The following is a 19,492-nucleotide window of genomic DNA, read 5'->3' on the forward strand; positions in this document are numbered from 1 at the left end:
GAAGGGGGAAGGGGGTGGGGTGTCGTGGGGGGAAGGGGGTGGGGTGTCGTGGGGGGAAGGGGGAGGGGGCGAGGAGACAGGAAGGAGTGGAGTTGAAGTCAGGGGCAGAGGAATTGGGGTTGTCATGGGGGATTGGGAGCTGGTGTGTGGGAAGGGGGGTTGTCATGGGGGAGGGAGTATGTGTGGAGTAGGAGGTTGTCAGTGGGGATGGTGTGTGTGGGGAGGAGCAGACAAGATCGGGGGGGGGGCTATTAGTGGGAGAGGGAGAGAGTATGTGTGGGGAGGGACCAGAGATTAGAGAGGGGGTGGGAATTGTTATTGGGGAAGCAGAGGGAGGAGGAGTGAGGGGCGGGTAGTCTTCATTGCAAGGAAAGAGGGAGGATGGAAGGTGGGAGTGGGGTTGTTGATGGGGGGGAGGATGGTGGGGGGGAGGGACAGGAGAAGGGGGGGTTGATTGTGGGGGAGTTTAGGTGCTGTTGGGAGGAGAGGGGAGGAGGATGAGGTGTTTGTTGGGGAGATGCTGTGATAAGAAAAATAGTGTGGGTGTTGGTGGTGGGACGGCCCTCAGGAGGGAGGGGGACAGATCAGATCCAGCACTGGGGGTTTGTCTGTTGGTGGGGACTAGAGATGGGTGGGGAGGAGGATGGTATGCTGGGTGGGGGAACAGGAGGAATGAGGCTGTGAATGGGGGAAGATAGGAAGTGTAAGGGGGATATCAGTGAGCGGTTGGGGGCTGGAATTGGAGAAGGAATGGGGCTGGGTGGGGAGCAAAGGAGGGGTTGGGTGGATTGTAAGTGGGCTGGGAGGGAGGATGGATGGAGTTGGGGAGAGACCAGGGGGTGATTTGTCATTGATGGGAAGAGATGGGGTGTGAATTGTGAGAAGGTGGAGACCAAAGAAGGGAGAATTGGTGGTTGTCAGTGGGGGAGGGAGGTGGTGTTTTACTTTAGATGGGATACAGGGGTCAAAGGTGTTAACATAACCCAGTCATTCTCCATCATTAAGTAACAAGATCTGAGGTTTGGTATGCAGAGAGCTCAGCCTACTTAGTCCCATGGCTAGCACGCCATTAAAAATCCTTTTAACCTTTTATGAAAGATACAGAAAAGAAGGAAAATCGGGTAAAGCATTTGAAACATAAAATATGAAATAAGCATTCCTTGTTCCCTGTCCCTTTGGCTGGAGAGAGTTTTTTAGGAGGAATCCCCCCTACTATTTGACAGCTTCTTAGATGGTATCAAAGATGGTAATAACTGTCCTTTTGGAAGAAGCTTAGTTGAGGTGAGGTGAGCTGCTGCTGTTAAAAGTCTGATCCTGTTCCACCCCAGATGGTATCTGGGATTCAGCAGGAGCCTGGAGAGGTGGGAGGGGCATCTGAGTCCCTCTCTCTCTGGCCCTGTCTGATCAGGACATCTCTTAGACTCAGGATGACAAAGGCCCAGGGCCCCAGGAGATCATGGGGGCTGGGAGCCATGATGGTGAAGCTCACTCCAGAAGCCAGTTTTTCTCCCGAAAGCCTTTTCTTAAGGACCCACAAAGAGAGCGATGGGTGGAATAACCCATCCTCTCATTATTTTGTCCATCAGTTAGTCCTAGTTTCCAACACACCGGCTTTGGTTCATTGATTTCTGGTTCTGCATTCGCCTTGTTTACCAGGCGTTATTGTAACACAAGCCTTGAGTTATATCAGTTGGCCTTTTTGTTTGGACTAGTTCAGTCTTTCTGTCTCCCTTTCATACCTTTCCCCTTCAACATTTGTTATTACAGGTTATTATGACATCTTATGAGCTTACTCTCACTTTTTACAGATAAACTCACTGTTGGGGTAAATCTGTAGACTGAGTTATTACACCTGGGTGGGGGGTGTATGTGTGGGGGGAGGACATTAGAAAATGGTTGAGGGCATTGTCAGTGGGAAGGAAGAGAGCATGGGTGGAGCATTTGGGGGGGTGGAGGGAGAAAGAAAAGGGGGGGTTATCAGTGAGTGGGGGAAGGGTAGCGAGGTTGGTTGTTAATGGGCAGGACCAGAAATGGCTGGGAGGGGATTAGGGTGGGGGGCTTGTCAGTGGGGGCAGGAAGGATGGTGTTTGGGGAAGGTTGAGGACTGGGAAGGGCATGGTTGTGGGGGGGGTGAGGGGAAGGCTCAGGGTTACCATCCAAAGGGAAGGGGGCTGGAAAGAGGTGGGGAAGGAAAAGCAGAGAGGCAGGTTCTGAATTGGTTGGGAGGATGGTGTATGGGGAGTTGAAAGACAGGGGTTTGATGATGGGATATGATGGAATTGGGGAGCGTGGGGGCAAGAGGGAGGGATTAGGGAAAAGGGGAGTTGTCATTGGATGGGACAAGACCCTGTCTGGCATATTGTCAGAAATGGCCACCACTTGGCATTGAGAGGCAGGCATGACCTCAGCAGAAAGGTCATCAGGGCCTCTACCTGTCTGTCACAAGGTGGCGCTGCTGAAATGTCGCTTGAAAGGCCTCGCAGAGTCAGCTTTGTCCTGTCCCAACCCAATGTGTGTCAGGCTCCAGAATTAACGCCAAGAACCCAAAACATCCCACAAGCAGGTTGTGGAAATTAGGATATTCCCAGGAAACCTGGGTTGGGAGAGAATTCTTACTCTCCGTCACTGTATCTTCCCTCTTGGCACTGGCACTTCCCTTGCTGTCCACTCACTCACTCTTTATGTGCCAGACTGTTTGCCTGTCGCATCTCACATGGTTTTGTCTGGTTAGTGTTTGGAGGAGACGCAACCAGGAAAATCCCAGGGTGCTGCAGGGAGCTGTGTGGGTATCTCAGTGGGGGACGTGCTCATCTGCCTATGCCAACCTCAGTGCCCTGATATGGTACTAAGGAGTGCTCGGTGGTTCAGGGAAGTTGCTCTTTTTCAAATGAGATCTAGCCCAGAGGTCCTGACCACTTGGAAGCAGTACAGTTCCTGTGGTAGTTTTCAAAAAGGCAGCTGGGTGTTTAAACTTGGTCTCGTGCCCATATTTCTGCTTGGATAGTCATATTCGTCCATCCTACTTCTCAGTGGGTATGAGTCTTTACGGTGCTATTAGGCTTTTAACCACGGGAGTAAAAAGTCAACGTAGTGCTGTTTTTATAGTTGTTCCAGGTTTAATATCTCAGCTCTCTCAAATGGTTGCTAAACACAATTGTATTCTGGTTAAGACTTGGTATTCAGATTTCAGGCTCGGGTGCAAATGTTTCCCCAGTGGTTTATTTTAACCCTCCAAAAAGTAAGGGGAAAGTACCTGGTAGCAGAACTTTAAAGCAGTCTTGTAAAATTGTCATGAAAACGTACCACGCTAAGAACAAAACCCCACTGCCCTACCCTTTGCCATGACATCTGATCACTAATGAAAAAACCTTGTACTTTACTCTGCCCAAGCAAATGGATGAGGAGAATTTTGCAAGTCTGATGCTATTTTCTTGGGGTCAGGGGTTTTCTCCGGTCGGCATAACATTTGACAGTGTGTGTTTGTGCCTCATTAATAGTGCAGAGAAACCTTAGGGGAGACCAGTCTTCCCAGGCTGAGATGGTTAGACTAGATGTGGGGTCAGAATGGGGGGGGGGGAGGGGGGAGGATGGTGGTACTTACTCTAACAACACTATCACGAGGTGCCATGCTCAGTGGATTGCACAAATCTTCCTCTTGGATGCTTGATCGGCATAAAAATAGGTAACATTGTTGACATTTAATTTCCTCATTGGGATTCAGAATTCCCTTTGGATGAATGAAGCAGTTAATGCTCCTTTTAGAGCTTTTGTTTCAGGCAGTCTGCATATTCAGGCAGACTCCACTATATTGACTTACAGTCATTTCACATTTCGAAGGATCCGTCTATACCGTAAAGGCTGAAGAATTTGCTAATCTGATCTCTGGGTAGATGATATAATGGATCCTGTCCATCTCTAGTTTCTCTGATTATGTTAATTGCTTTCTTTATTCCTGTGACAGGGAGTTCTGTAAAAGGTTCTGTAATCACATTCTGGTACTAAACAGAAAGGCCAGTGGAATTTTTTCCCTAGAGGTTTTGAGTCCAGTGAGTCAGTTATTTGCCTGTGTGTGGTTCTCTTCTCTGTAGCTATGAACCTTGACTTCTGTCACTTTCACACCTACTAACTTAAATCTTTTCTCTTTTCCACCCTCCGTGGGTAGTCAACAGAGGGAGGAGATGGGAAAGGCTCCAGTTCTGATGAGCAGCAAGAGAAGAAACAGAAGGAAAATACAGCCTATGCCAAGAAAATGGTGCTCCGGATAGCAGGGCTAATGGGAGCTGGTAGTGGGATAGCAGTTATCTATATTTTTGGTGAGTTGTTCCAATCCATTTGGGATATAAATGTATTAACAATTATATAAAAATGCCAGCAAATGTTATTCTCAGTGCTCTTCTGATTATTCTCTAGCAGCTGATTTCCCCCTGCCCAATAACTGGCTGTATTTTATTACCTTTCTTCCAAGGATTTCAAGGCTTTTACAAAAGCTTAGCTCACAACCCCATTGCAAGGCTGTGAAGGATAGTTATTCCTGTTATTCCTTACGGTGCATGCCAATGACTTGCGTCACAAGAGTCGGTAGCAGGATCAGGAATAGAACCCAGGAGTTCTGTTCTCTCCATTTTTATTTAATATTTATATTACCGTGGTGCTCGGAGATCCCAGTCAGGATCAGGACCCCGTCTGTAGAAGGGGAGCTAATGATCCTGACCTCCCTTGTAAATGGCACACTCCCAGACTCATCAGGTATTCAGTTCTTAAAGGACAACAAGGAGTCTGGTGGCACCTTAAAGACTAACAGATTTATTTGGTCATAAGCTTTCATAGGTGAAAAACCTCACTTCTTCAGATATTCTTAAAGGAACCCAGCATGGGAAATCTAACCCTGACATTCCTTTTATGAGTGCCACATAAATTACTTTGAGATCTAAAAGCACTAAATAAAGCTAGGCATTATTGTGCTAGGTGCTGTACAAACACACATAGGTATGGTCCTTAGCCCAAAGAGCCTGCAATCTAATCCTCTAGACCTCCCTTCCTTGGTCTGTCTAGATACTTACATGACACCCATCACTGTAGTATCTGACCTTCATGCAAAAGGTGTCTGGCCAGTCAGTTTAGCTGGGAAGGGGGGTTGCTGATATCCCAACATAGTACCAAGACTGCTAGTTTTATTTTTTAAAGGGGTGCTTGTATTTTAATGGCAATTTTAAAAATGTTTTTCGGGAAACTTAGCATTGATATCTCTGACACAGAACTGAGGCCCATTAGTGAGACAGTCTATACTATTGCAGTCTGTTTATAATGTAGTCTTCTGTTTCCAGAGCTGTCAACATGGAATCCTTTGTGATCATTACCTTCACTTAATACTCATTGCACAACGTCTCACACAAATAAATGGAATAACTGCATCGTTGATTTGCATTGGGTGCTTTCTGATCTGAACAAAGTGGGGAGGCAGGGACATCTTGTGTCACAACTTCTCAGGCTGGGGAATTTTCTCTGCGGTCTGCAGAGATCTGTTTGTTGGGTTGAGGCCTTCACATTTTTAATGTGCCTGGGTGTACACATGGGTTCTGGGACCTGTTTGTAACTGTTTGTGTTGCACAGTGTTGGCTGATAAAGCGGCTGATGTCTTCTTCCTCTTCTGTTTTGCTGGCAGGTAGTAATTCAGTGGACGAGCAAGGGGCGAAGGTAAGGTGCTTTCTGTGTTCTTTGGATTTTGCTCCTCATGATACAAGGGAATTGTCGGTAGAACTGCAGTGAACAACAGTGCTGTTTGCTTGGTGAATGCCACAAGAGGGCGCTGTTCCTATTTGAACGTGTTCTGCAAGGCCGCTTACAATGTGTTCTGCGCCAGGAATCAGTAATGATCTTGCTTGCATGAACGAATGGTACAAGGTTAGGTTTATGGTTGTGGGTAGGGGAGTGTCCATTAAATCAGACAGTTATCGCTGTTCTCTTAGTAACTGGCCTGGTGAATTTTGCTCACTGGCTGTGATTTGGATTACTTCCTCCTTACCAAGTGAGGAGGAGACGGGAACAGTTCTCAGCCTAAGCCGGAGAGTCCAGTTTTAAGATAGACAGGCCCAGGGACCAGCCAAGAGGAGTGAAATAAGAATTGCTTGTGAATGTCCTGGTGCTGGCTGAGACATAGGAGATCCTTTTAGTTCTATAGAGGCCGCTCACACTTGACTGCGTGGACCTCGTCAGTACAAGAAGCCTAATTACAGCATGGTGTGTGCGCGTGCTCTGCCGTTTGGGTTTTCTGGGGTTTTGTAAAGAGCATTCTGTAGTAGCTCCCAGTACACCCTTTAAATCCCATTCTTTTAGGGCCGAGTCCTGACAAGCGTCGTCTTCCCAGCAAGGGGCATGATGGTATTGAAGGAGCTTTGAGCTCTCCATCAGTGACATTGGCTTCAATTTCCACTGGGAAAGAATCAGAAAAAAATCTGATGTGTGGATCCCTGGGGATGTGCACTACGGGAAAGGATTATGTGCTAAGTAAAGGCAGGGTTTCCTAGTGTTGGCGACAAAAGCTTTGAAATATCCTGGGTATTGGGTCTGACCGTGAAACTCCATGATGTTGGTTTGGGGGTCCTGGACTAGTTCGGGGATCTACATTTTTGCTCGACATGCACTGTCCCGACGGGGACGGTGGTCATGGATCAAATAGTTCAGCAGTTCCCTGCACTGCATTCCAGATTCTCTCATTAGCGCTAATTCTGCTCAGTTGTTAAACGCAAGAAGGGAGAGCGAGTTCCCCAGCTTCGATAGGTCTTGCTTAGTTTTTCGTAAGACCTTGCCCCATCTCTTTTGCAGCTGTCAACGGCTGTGTCAGTTCTTTGCAGGCTTCAGCCGTTGCTCAAACTTGAATGGCTCTTACAGGCATAGCTGCAGAGAATTTCAGGTTCCTCATGCTCTCTCCGCACTGACAACTAGTGGCACGACTGCAGACGTCAGTCCTGTGTGTGAAAGCGACTTGCTCCATGTGTAGTCGAACTCTTCTGCCAAACTGTCCATCTCCTCGTTACAAATGGAGTTTCTGGGACTCTGTTGTTGCCTCAGGGTGCAGGAGTCTTCGATTGGACAGCCCGTTGCAGTTCTCATCCCACTCCCTTTTGGGATAGAACTCGCTGTTACGCCTTCTCTGCCACTCGAACCATCTCTTAATCCAAAGGGGTTGGTTTGGTGGGGTTTTTTATAGTAATATTTTAGTCTTCGTCTGAGGGTTCAGCCACCAAATTTGTATCAAGTGCGGCTTTGGTGTTTCATAGCATAGATTATGTCCGCAGCTGTCACCGTCTTCCTCTTGGCATGTTCACTGGTCGATGGCCTTGTGGATCATGTTCTCCAGGGAAGCCTTCCACACCTTTTGGGTCTCTTCATAAATCAGCCCTTAGAAGTGCGTTCTACCCTCACAGCAATCCAGGTAATGAATAGCTTAGCAATGCCTTGGATGTTTCCATGAAGTACTTTGTGCCTCCTTTCCGGAGTCCCTTACCTTTGCTGAGGTGCCATGGGGAAACCCTTTTGTGCTGGTGATGGGCAGTCCTGGTTAAATAAGTCCTCTTTATTTTCATAGGAGAAGTATCTAGGAGTTGCATTTCCACGATCTTTTCAGCACACAGCTGATACTGCCAATCAGAATTCTATTAAATGGCTCTTGCCTTGATGATGTGGTCACCAGTCTCCTAAAAAACGGTGGTGAGCTTCCCTGATTCAGTTTGCAAAGGGATTGCCACCACCTGTTTGACGATCTCCTTTCACTACCAGGCTAGGCTGAATTTGAACCAATTGTGAAACCTGGAATGAAAAGCTCTTGCAACCTATTATTGCTCCTCTGAGCCATCCAGTCATTCTTGGGAACTCTCCCCAGCTCATGTAACAGGAGCAAATGAGTCTCAAAGTGTCATGGGAGAAGGGGGCGGCGTGGTATAGAATAGCTGCTGTCCACGTTCCTAAACCTGTATGGCGCCATCTGGTTTGTTAATGGGTGTCCAGAGAAACCAACGTGACTTGAGCAGATCGGCTGGGGCCCAGTGGATTGAGTTGGGAGGCTGAAAAAGTTGTCCATTATCTTCCATTGGAATCAATCCATTGGGCCTTAGCGGGTCTGCTCAAGTCACGTTGGCTTCTCTGGACACCCATTAACAAACCAGATGGAGCCATATAGGTTTAGGAATGCGGACAGCAGCTATTGGCATTGGAAAAGGTTCAGAAAAGGGCAACGAAAATGATTAGGGGTATGGAACAGCTTCTGTATAAGGAGAAATTGGGAAGACTGGGACTTTTCAGCTTGGAAAAGAGACAGCTAAGGAGAGATATTGAGGTCTGTAAAATCATGAGTGGTATCGAGAAAGTAGATAAGTTTTGTTTACTACTTCTCATAACACAAGAACTAGGGGTCACAAAATGAAGTTAAGGCAGCAGGTTTAAAACAAAAAAGTATTTCTTCACACGACACACAGCCGACCTGTGGAACTCCTTGCCAGGGGATGTTGTGAAGCCCAAGAGCATAACAAGGTTAAAAAAAGAACTAGATTAAGTTAATGGAGGACAGGTCCATCAATGGCTATTAGCCAGGATGGGCAGGGATGGTGTCCCCAGCCTCTGTTTGCCAGAAGCTGGGAATGAGCGACGGGGGATGGATCACTTGATGATTGCCTGTTCTGTTCATTCCCTCTGGGGCACCTGACACTGGCCACTGTCGGAAGACAGGATTCAAGGCTAGATGGACCATTGGTCTGACCCAGTAGGGCCGTTCTTATGTTCCAGGGAAAGCTGTGGAAGGATTAACATGGTTCTGTTCGGAGGTCATTCGTTTTTTCTGTAGAACGCTGCCATTGACTGTATTGTGTTTTTGGACTGATTTTTTTCCCTTAGGCTGCTGATCACGTACAGCTCCCGCTGATTTAACTGGGATGCCCGGGTGCTCAGCCCTCTGAAAACCAGGCCAATGGTCCAGTAATTAACAGGGGAAAAGACCTGTTAGAGCGGGTCCAGTGCCTGCCTCCCCACCTTGCTGCCTCTCTTCCTGTGGGGCTGAAACTCATGTCATAGGAGCAAATGGGTCTTGAGGTGTTTTGGAAAAAGGAGGCTGCATTCTGAGGCAGATGAAATTTCCTCCAGAGATATCACTTTCCCCCTCTCCCCCCATGCCCTTTGGAAACTTACAATGGACTCTTCTTTTCCAGTGCAACAGGGAAAACCTGATCTTGAGCAGAGGGCTTGGAGAAGGCAGGCGTGAATGTTGAATGGCGTACGTTGCTGTCCGTCAGAGGGTGGTCTTTCCAAGGGAGTATGGCCCTTACTTCAAAGGGACCAGTGGGTGGAATGACTGCTCCATTCCTCTCTGAAAGTAGGAGCAGCTGGACCAAATCGGCAGGAGTGTCCTGCCTTTTCTGAGGAAAGAGTGCTGCATTTTCTGTTTTACATGGGGGGGAAGGAAGCTAAGGGAGTTCCTGTCTAGGCAAGGATTATGCGTATCGTTAGAACTGTTGCTACCTCGAAACCCCTTCTTTCGTCTCTCTGCCCAGTGCTTGCCACCTGTTAGGCTTGAGCATGTTCCTGTTTGATGCCCATGTTTTCCCGTGTCCTGAGACTTTAGACAGAAGCTGGGAGAACGTCTGGGCAGAAGTTCCCACAGATGCATTACGATCTGTATTACAACCCGCACATGCTGCCATGGACATGTGAATGGGCCTTGCTGATGGGATTGTGGGAACTCGCCTGACTCTGGCCTCTTCCACAGCCTACCTGTTACCTTCAACACCCCATTGTTCTTTGAAGGGCTGGGAATGGCCAGGTCTTGAGCGGTTCTTGTAACGTGTATCTGTCTGCACCTCTCACATCCTCCCTTTGATGCTGTTGGGGGCAGCTGTAAGAGGGGAGCACTGGGTGAACTGGTGCCTTTCAGGGTCTTCCTATGTACTAGCTCTGCTTGCACCCATGTTTACTGGACCGGGTGTCCAGACCAAGCTTTCTTTAAACTGGTTCTCTGTGTGCTTTCCCTGGCGTGCCCAGTGTACTGTTTTACCCTCGTCCTGCCTTCCATCCTGAATTGACTGGAAACGGTGTCTCAAAGCAGCCTGTTAATGAGGCTTAAATTAGCTCTAGCCCTTGCTGCTCATTCTTGCAGTCCATTTAGTGTATCTTTGTACAAATACATCAGCATTTGTAGGAAGATGAGGGCCCTTGGTTGGCCTTTTCAGTGGAAACCGGGTCTCTGCTCTAAGGATTTGGTAGGAATTTGTTTCTCCTTTACTGTCCCCTTTGGAAATTGATGCACGGCCACGGATCCTCTTGAAGCTCACCTTGCAGAGGGGAGTAGATTGCTGGGCTCTCTGGAGGGCACTTTCCCCATTGCCTATGTAAAAATCTCTCCCTTTTTTAGATCTGTCCTGTGTTACAGGAGGGCCCATTCAGGTTGTTTTTTGATATGCAGCACGAGCCATGAGCCCAGTTGGAGCATTAAGGTGTGAATTGCTGCTGTGGCTACGCATTGCATATCCTCATGGCGTTCTGTATGGGGGAGAGTGGCTTTCTTTTTTGAAGTGCCTCTTGGCTTCCTGGCTGCCCTTTAAATGCAAGGCTTGTTTGATGTTCAGGCAAAGTTCCAATTCCTCACCTTGTTGTGAATAGCGGCTAATTGTCATGCGGGGAAGCGCCCCATAATATCCCCCTCTGCTGCAGCTGAGGGCGGCACACTTCCCTGGTATCCTCAGGTGAATGACTTCACTGCCCTAGATGGGAAGTTAGAGCCTGTGTGCTGACAACACACTTCTCTCACGTCCCCGCAAATATCCCTTCTCACCTTGGGTAGGCAGCAGGTCTCGTTGCTGTCGGCACATGCCATCTGCCGGTGTGAGAACCAGCCATGCTAACAAGTCTTTTCCGGTATAACTGGACTCTTTTTGTAGAGCTCACGGGCTCTTGAAAATCATCCCTGAAGTACAAGGAGTTAGTGCTCTGAGGTAATTGTGACAAGATTGTTCCATTCCTACCGCCTCCTTCAACTGGGGGGGACTGGCTCCTGCATTTACACAGTATGGGCACAGGTGCTGCCTGTGCATCTCAGTAAGCGCTCTGCTGGTCCCATGTGAGACTGATGCTGCTTAACGTGGATACCTCTCAGGCTGTGGGAGGGGCTGCACTGGGCGGTAGGTGAGCGGTGCTGCTGGGATTATTCCTGTGCTGATCTGCTTGCCAGCTCAGGAATCTGTGTGTGTCCAGTAGACACTTGCTCTTGGGAGGGAAGAGAGAGTCTGCCCGCAGGTGTTAGCTCTGTCTAGATTGTTATGTAGCAGAGAGGCCACAGAGGCCTTCACCCATCTAACTGTTCTTTGATGTAACTGCAGACCCGTGTTTCTCATAAGCACTTCGCGATGTAGTTACCTCGTTGCTTTCCTCTGTGGCAGTAAAAACCCCTTTGGTTTTCTTAATGATCCTATCTGCTTAAATGTCATATTCATGTGACTTGCCATAATGAGGTGTCTGGCTGGTAGCAACAGAGCAAATGTGCCTGGTTGTGAGGGCTTGGCACACTTCCCATCTCCTTGAGAGTCACATGGCATCATGTAATTGTATGTGACTTGTCTGGTCACCTCTCCGTTGACTGGCTGTAAAACGGGGGAGCTTTTGATCTCTCTTTTCCCACACAGTTCTGCTCACGCTCTCTTTTTTGGCTTCTAGACTGGGACTCGATCTGTTTGTTACAGTCCAGAGAAAAGCTTCCTCTTTCCCGGCAACTTTAAAACGTAATATATGGGTGGTGAAAACACCCCAGCTGCTGGTGACTCTCTTAAAAAGCTGGATCATGCCAGCAAAGAACAAAACTGCAGATGGGATGTTAAAGTCTGGAGCAAAGGAAGGGAATTGGGACCAGATCTTTTCAGCAGATGTCATGAGATGTGCTTGTGGAATAAAGGGATGTGACGTGTTGGGTAGATGAGATATGACTCGAAGGTGCAAATGAGGAAAACGGGAAAGGCATCCAAAGAATTCAATGGCCTGCTCCCGTTCCCAGGATGTTCTGACTCTTGTGTGAGCATAAATACACAGGTGGCTACTGCATGCTAAGTAGTAGTATTAACCCTGTTTATTACCGTAATGCCTATGGGCCAGACAAAATCAGGTGCCATTTTGCTAGGCATTATGCAAGCACAGGACTGTCCTGAAGCTGTTGTTGGAGATCGTTACAAGACGTTTTTCTCCTTGAGGCTCTTAAACCAGCTGTTCCAGAGCTGCTCCCCCTGAAAATCTTACACACCGTCACTGTGGCTAAGGATGGCCCTTGATTGTGGAAAATGGTTACTTAATTTGGAACAGGGACAATGTTTTTGTTCTGTGTTTGTAAATGGCTAGAACCATGGGGTCTTGCTCCATAACTAGGGCTCCTAGGTGCTACTGTAATACGCCAAATAGCATTAAAAATGTACAGCACCTAACACAGTGGAGTCCTGCTTCATGACTAGGGCTCCTAAGGGTATGGTAATACAAATAAGACCTGGCTAGATTCTTTTGGAAGCCTCACACTTTCCCTGTTTCCAATTTTCTTTTGGGTTCAGCCATCAAGACAGTGAGTGAAGGCTGGCAAAAGGCAGTAGCTCACACTTTGAGAACTCCTTTCTTGTAGGTGAACTTGGACGTTGACTGGGGTTGACATCTGCAAAGAACTTGATTCAGTAAGAGAATTGTAGAATGAAAGAGTAATAGTACTTGCACTGAGAATTTACATAGTGCTTTCCAGCCATTAGAGATCTGTGTGGTGTCACCCCGTAATGGACAAAGCTACTCCAGTCCCACTACTACATTATGTTCAGAAGACCTGTTCTCCCATTACGTTCAGAAGACCTTGTCTCCAGCAGGAGTTACGCGCTATATAGTGTGCGGACAATCAGGGTCCAGGATGGCAGAAACTTTTTCAGTCTCAGGTTGTCTCTTGTCCTTGGCCTGGTGAGATCTTTTTTCTTCCCTATGTAGCCAATGTCCTTTTTTAGGTGTGCCCCAAAATCCAGGAAGCCAATGGGAAAGATAAAATGAAGTGCTGACTGCTGCTTTTACTACCAGGAGTCAACAAGCCTGCTGGAGCTGGAAAGAATTCCATACGCCTACTGGGAATGCCTACTAGGTACTGAAAGCGCGTTCTTTCACAAACCACCTTTGTGGAGCCCTTCATGAGGACATATAAACAACGTGCTGCCCTTTTAAGAGCCAAGCACATAGGCTCCCCTTAACCGAAGTCCATAGCAAAGGTCTTGGCTCGCTTCAGCCAAGTCCTGGGAAAGGTGATGTCATCCCGTTGCACCCGTTGGTTCTCCTTTTGGCACAACACTCTTGACTCGTTGCTGGACTGGGCCCCCAGTTCCCCACAGCGTATTGCGGGAGGGGAGAATTAATTCCCTGCAAGTGGCCCAACCTGGCTAGTCAGGACAGCACCACGCATGCAGGGGCGGTATCGGGGGTCCCCCCCGGAGCTCAGGGAGAGGTTTAACTCCCTTTCCTGACAGCCTCTGAATGGGCTTTGTACGCTCAGTCTCCCCCAAGCTAAGGTCGGGCGCATGGATTTTCAGTTGTCTTGCCAGCCTCTCTGTCTAGATAGCACTGTTGAGCTTTAAAACCTCATTGAGCCAATGTGAACTGGTTGAGTGTGGGGCCAGTCCCCCCCGCCCCAAATTAAACTGCTGCCTTGAAGCTTGTTTTTTGTTTTAAATGCCCAGGCTGCCCAGTCAGTTGCAGCTGCTGGCTAAAAGCCTTGTGACACACGATAGGAGAAGTGGGGCAGTTGTGCTTCTCGGTCCCTAAAGTGTTCAGAGTAAATGCTGGCCTGCTTGCCGTTCAACTCTGGACTTAGAAGGTGAAATGAATTATGAATGACCTTCCCCCCTCTCCCCGCTAAAAGGAGGGTCAGTCTGTTGATTCATACCTGTGCGTGTTACCTACAGAAGAAGCTGCAATGCTGGATTCCTGCCCTGGGTCTGTGGCCATCAGTTAAATAAATAAATAATGGAGATATGCGTATCTCCCAGAACTGGAAGGGACCCTGAAGGGTCATGGAGTCCAGCCCCCTGCCTTCACTAGCAGGACCAAGTACTGATTTTGCCCCAGATCCCTAAGTGGCCCCCTCAAGGATTAAACTCACAACCCTGGGTTTAGCAGGCCAGTGCTCAAACCACTGAGCTATCCCTCCCCCCTTCATTCTAAAATCTGGCATATTTAGCAATCTGGAGAAGTAAGTTAGTGCAGAGGCTGAAATTGCTGTACAGTTGCGTGTCAGGTACGCACCCAACTTGGTAAGAGGCTGACTTCATTCAAGCCCCCTATGGCCCCCACTGACAAGTGGATGATGTCAAGGAGGAGGCCGGTGCTTGAAAGACGCCACAGAAGTACCATGCTGCAGGCACGTCTGACGGGTTTGGCGTTGGAGTGGGCGAGTGATTAGACTGTCCCTGGCTTTTGCTCCCTTCTCCTTTGTTTGTGGATTTATCGGAGCGGGGAAGTGTTATAGCGAACTCTGCTCATGTTGACTGACAACCAGGAGAGATCTGACTGCAAAAAAGTAGTCTTCCTGTCTGCTGGCTGACTAAAAACAATGCATTTAGGAATGGTTAGTGCTGGAAAAACTGCATGAAAGCTCATGAAGTGCCAGGATTATATTCAGGTCCTCGGTGTATGTCCTTTTATTCCAAACCTGGGCATTGTTGCTGATTTCTTACATATATTAATATGAAACTCTGCCAGTGACATAATATTGCTTCCTGGGAAGATGCAAATCCAAACAGGGTTTCTTTAATTAATCAGTAATGGAACCACCTGGAGGTTCTCGAGTAGTTACATGGTTTGTTGGTCTAATTTGATAATTTTTGTTTTTAATTGAAGTAAAATTGTATGACGTTGCAGTTAAAATGAAGGCTGCCAGTGTACAGTGGTTTCTCGTGTCTTTAATTAAAAAAAAGAAAGTCCCACTATGCTAAATTGATGTCTTGGTCTCTGAAATGCAGGGTATTTGGGATTAATTCTGTGTCCAGGGTCCCTCATCCTTGTTTCACTCCAGTCTTTTTTTTTTAACATAATCCCAAACTCTGCAAAACACAGCCGTGATTCATAAACTTCCTTGCTTTTGAACGATCAGTCAGTTACGATATGCTGCTCATTCCTCCCATGGGCTGTTAAAAATAAACTCTTGATCAACAAGCATCTCGGCCTCAATCCTGCATCCGCTCCCTGCAGACTCGAGTTCTGTAGCAGTTTCTGCAAAGCCGCCACAGATTTGGGACTCTCGCCTCGATACTCAAGCCTAGATCCTTAGGGAGATTTTCACATGCAGGGGGGAGTGTGTGTGTGTGTGTGATATTTCTTTTTGCAGCAAGTTGGTCCAGCGGCCCTTGAATGAAAGTGAACTTTTCACCGAAGAATGTCACTTGTTCTGCTGAACAGCCATTCTGGTCCTGCACCTGTGTCAGGACACAATGAAACTTGCCCTTCTCCATTGCCTTCTTGTGTTTGTGGCTGGGGCTGGGGCTTGTTCTTTGACTAGTTAAGTTCCTTTTTGTTTGGTGTTGTGGATTCTATAGGGCTTAAACAGCTGGTCCATTATTATAGCTGTCTCTTTTTTTTTTTTTAAGTAGGCAGTTGTTCTGGGCATTGAAAGGGCGTTCTTTCTCTAGTCACCTTTTTCTCCTTGCATGTGGTTAGTGGAGCTTGGGTTGGAAGCTGACTTTGATTGGGGTTCTAGCCATCAGTACTGGTACAGTTTTCTTTGCCAGTGAAGCTGGCTACAAGAAGAATTGCGTATCGTGGAGGGGAGTCAATGGTGAGCTATATTGTAATTATAACTAGAGTGAACTTAAGAGAAATCTATAGGGGAGTCCACCTTCCCAAGAGCCTGTTAATTCCTCATTGGGGTATTGCAGGGTGACAAGCAACAGAGCTGAATGAGAGGAAGGATGGCCCAGTGTTAGGGTGCTAGCCTGGGACTGAGAGACCTGCTTTCAGGTCCCCATTCTGCCACAGATTTCCCACGTGACCCCGGGCAAGTCACTTAGCCTCTCAGTGCCTTGGTTCCTCGTCCTGCAAAATGAGGATAACAGCACTGACCTACGCACGAGGGTTGTGAGGATAAATACAGTCAATGTGGTGAGGTGTGTGTTTAAATACTACAGTGATGAGGTGCTTAGATAGGTGATAGCGAAAGGGACCTCTGGACACAAAATGCCTTTGCTGTGCTTTTCCTCCTTGCTCCTTAAGCCCCAAAAACATGTACATGCTTTAGATGTATTTTAATTTGGGATCAGACCCGCAGAATGAAATTTCTACAACCCACTGTGAAGCCCTCCACCACCCTCACCTATGAAAAACCTTATCCATGCTGACTTTAAACCAGATTTGAACCATATTGAAATCTTATATATATATATATACACACATACACACACACACATTCTCTCTCTCTCGTGAGGGAGCTAAGGGTACCTTGGCTATATAAGCTGGTTGCCTTGACCACAATATGTCATCCTCCACGAATCTAAAGGTGTTAGTCTAGGTGGTAGCTATATGGTTATAACTGTTAAATTGGGGGAAGGGGGGTTAGTGCAGCTGGGCCATACGCTGTGTTAAGCTTGTACAGATGTGAGTCGTCTAAAACTGGGTGAATTTGTTTGACTGAATCTTTTCTCAGCAAAAAAAATGCAGACACAGTGACTACAGAACACTTTGTGAATTTGTGGTGATTTTGCCAAATTGTTTCAGTTAAAAAAAATTCCAAGAAAAAAACATTTAATTTTGAAAATTTCAAAGCAAAATGTTGTTTTTTCCCAATTCAAAACAACTTTTTGTTTGGAAACTGACTTGAATATTTTGTTAATTAAATGCTAAAAGTTGATCAGTCAAAACAACTAAAGTTTCATTCAGCCCAAAACTATTTTTTTTTTTTACTTTTTGATTCACCAAAAATGTTGTCTTTCAGTTTGATGTGAAATGATTTTTTTTTCCCAGTTTTTTTTTTGATTGCCAGCAAACCAAAAAAATCCATCATCTACCCAGCTCTAGTCAAGTTGTTTAATGTGCGACTGGAAGTTGTTTAATGATGCTACGGTGATGAATGTGGGATAAAAACGTATCTTGAAGCAAATGCAGTTCCAGACTTAAGTTTAGGAGCTAATATTTTGAAAAATTTAATAGTAAAAATAATTTTAAAAGAAGATAATCTATGTTTGGCTGAAGGGAGTCCCATAGGTTGCTAAATAAGGGATCTGCAGGATTCCTGGTTGACTGGTGCATTCTAAAAGTATTTCCTGATAGTGCAGAATAAATTCCTTAGCACTTTTCCTTCCACCATGTGTTTCCAGTTTCTTTTCCTTTTATTGAACTTACACTACAGCCTTCAGTCATCGCTGCATATAGTTCTGCTGCAGCGAAGGCATAAAGCTGTCCTCCGGACAATAGGTGAGAAGGACTAGCATGAGCTCACAGCACAACAAATTCAGACCCTTATTTTATATAAGGCTGGGGACACTTTTTATGTGGTTTGAATGGGCAGCCTGTTCATTATTGAAATCTTGGCCGGATACACCTGTAAACTTATCAAGGATCTGATAGGAGGAGGCCTTCAGTAGCGGTAATGGCTGGATGCCGTGCCTTTCACTTAGGGGTCGTTGGCTCACGTCATACCCGCTCCATTTGACCTTTCATTGGTTGTCGTCCTTGTGAAATGAGTTGGTCGATCCTAGTCGTGTTTCTCGTGAACAGGTTTCCACCTTGCAAATGAAGTCACAGCAGAGAATGTGCTGGAGGGAAGCACCTGCCTCATTGGAACTCCAGGTTTCCAGATGTTAAGGCCTCCCCACCCCGGCGTGTTCCCTAGGTTTCTGAATTCCGTATCTGGTCAATCGATGAGGGTGATTCTGGCCAATCTTCATCTTGGCAGAGTGGCACCGAGAGGTAGAAAGCCAGAATGTCAGTGCTACAAGGCAGGAGGCTTTCGTGTTTGACCGCTAGTAGAGAGCTCACCTGGCTGCCTGCTTCACTCATCCCTTGGGGGCCCTGTGGGTGTGTATTAGCTTGGGTGGAATTTCCTTGATGTGTATGTGGGGGAAGTGGGGGGTGTTTCTGAACTCAGATACATGCTGGCAGCACGCAGTTTGAGCTCTAGTCTGTTAGATTTTCCTTTTATTCAGGTTTAAACCACCTCCTTGCCCCAGTAGACCGTTATCCGGCCAAGCTTGGGCTTTATCTACTAATACTCAAGAAGCAGCAAAGAGTCCTGCGGCACCTTATAGACTAACAGACGTTTTGGAGCACGAGCTTTCGTGGGTGAATACCCACTTCGTCGGAGCCAGGTGACTTCCTGTTGCTGCCACCTCACTTTAGTAATTGGTACAGTAATTTAAACCTCGTTATGTTCATGGCTCAGGTGACGGTGCTGCAAAGCTCTCTGGGAAATGAACATCGTTTTTTTCCCTCCTGACAGCTGTTGTGGGGGCCACTCCCTTTCATGGCCCTTGAGGGTCAGCTGTCCGTTCTTTTCATCCTCCTGATCTGGACGCGCATTAAATAGGGGAGAGGGATTAGGATGGGAGGGACTTTGTTTCTTTTCAGTGGAATGGCCAATGTGGTGCTCACATTCACACCAGGGGACTTGCATCCTGAGGGGATGTTGTCTTCACTTTAAGCAGTTGTATAAATCCGGTTACTGTTTGACCTCTTCGATGTGAGTCTAAATAAAAACGTCTGATTGGATTTGCTCTTTCCTGACTGGTGGGAGGCCAGCCAAAGACAGCCGGTCAAAATTATCTTATCTCCCTGGTTCTCCCAGCAGTGGAATGTTGGGAATCCAAGGGACACCCCCCACAAACATTGTCCCTTGGGGGGTCTGACTTAGGGGCATCATGTGGGCTTTGCTGACTTGCTCTCCAGCCCTTTATAATAGCCTGATTTTTTTAAAACAGGCTCTGACTCCTGACGTAGCTGAGCATTTGGCTTCCTGACGCAGAGTCGAACAATAACCTGTTTTTGTTTTGTTCTTGCTTCCTTCCCTTCTTCCCCTGACCACTTTCATTCAGTGTTGTCAGCTCTGCACTGGCCACAGCAAGAGACCTCAGAAATGGTTGTTTTGTGAGCCACGTGTTTATAAAATGATGGCATTATCGTGTACAGAGAGAGCACTTGATCGATATCCTCCATGACACGGAGCGGGTTGGTTAGCAAGTTCTAGGGATCTGTAACGGGGCTCCCAGCGCTGCTGATGGACGTGCAGTCTGGAAGGAAGAGCTCCCAGTTAAAGAAGCATGTCAGGTTTGCTTTCTTCTGCCACCCAGTTCTCACTTGTTGGCTTACTTTCTGAGCTCGCTGCTTTCTCAGGCTCGTTTCCCCGTTAGGTGGCGCTGTGGAGTTAACACCAGGCCCGCACCAGCCTGTCGGCCCTTAAGATGGTTTGCTGAGCTTTCTGTGGGAATGACCCTGCTAGCGGTTGAGGCTGAGGTCGGAGGTACCC

The 19,492-nt window shown here is 47.2% G+C and overlaps 1 protein-coding gene across 1 annotated transcript in view; it reads left to right on the forward strand.

The window, feature by feature from the left end:
• Positions 1 to 19,492, forward strand: part of TIMM50 (translocase of inner mitochondrial membrane 50) — a 48,268-nt gene that overhangs the window by 277 nt on the left and 28,499 nt on the right. Inside the window, exons 2-3 of the mRNA XM_044988859.1 lie at positions 4,163 to 4,313; positions 5,663 to 5,694. Of these exons, the coding sequence (XP_044844794.1) occupies positions 4,250 to 4,313; positions 5,663 to 5,694 (96 nt within the window). The 5' untranslated portion in view covers positions 4,163 to 4,249. The remainder of the gene's footprint in view (positions 1 to 4,162; positions 4,314 to 5,662; positions 5,695 to 19,492) is intronic.

Source organism: Mauremys mutica, chromosome 15, assembly GCF_020497125.1.
Source record: "Mauremys mutica isolate MM-2020 ecotype Southern chromosome 15, ASM2049712v1, whole genome shotgun sequence".
Classification (NCBI taxonomy): Eukaryota; Metazoa; Chordata; order Testudines; family Geoemydidae; genus Mauremys; species Mauremys mutica.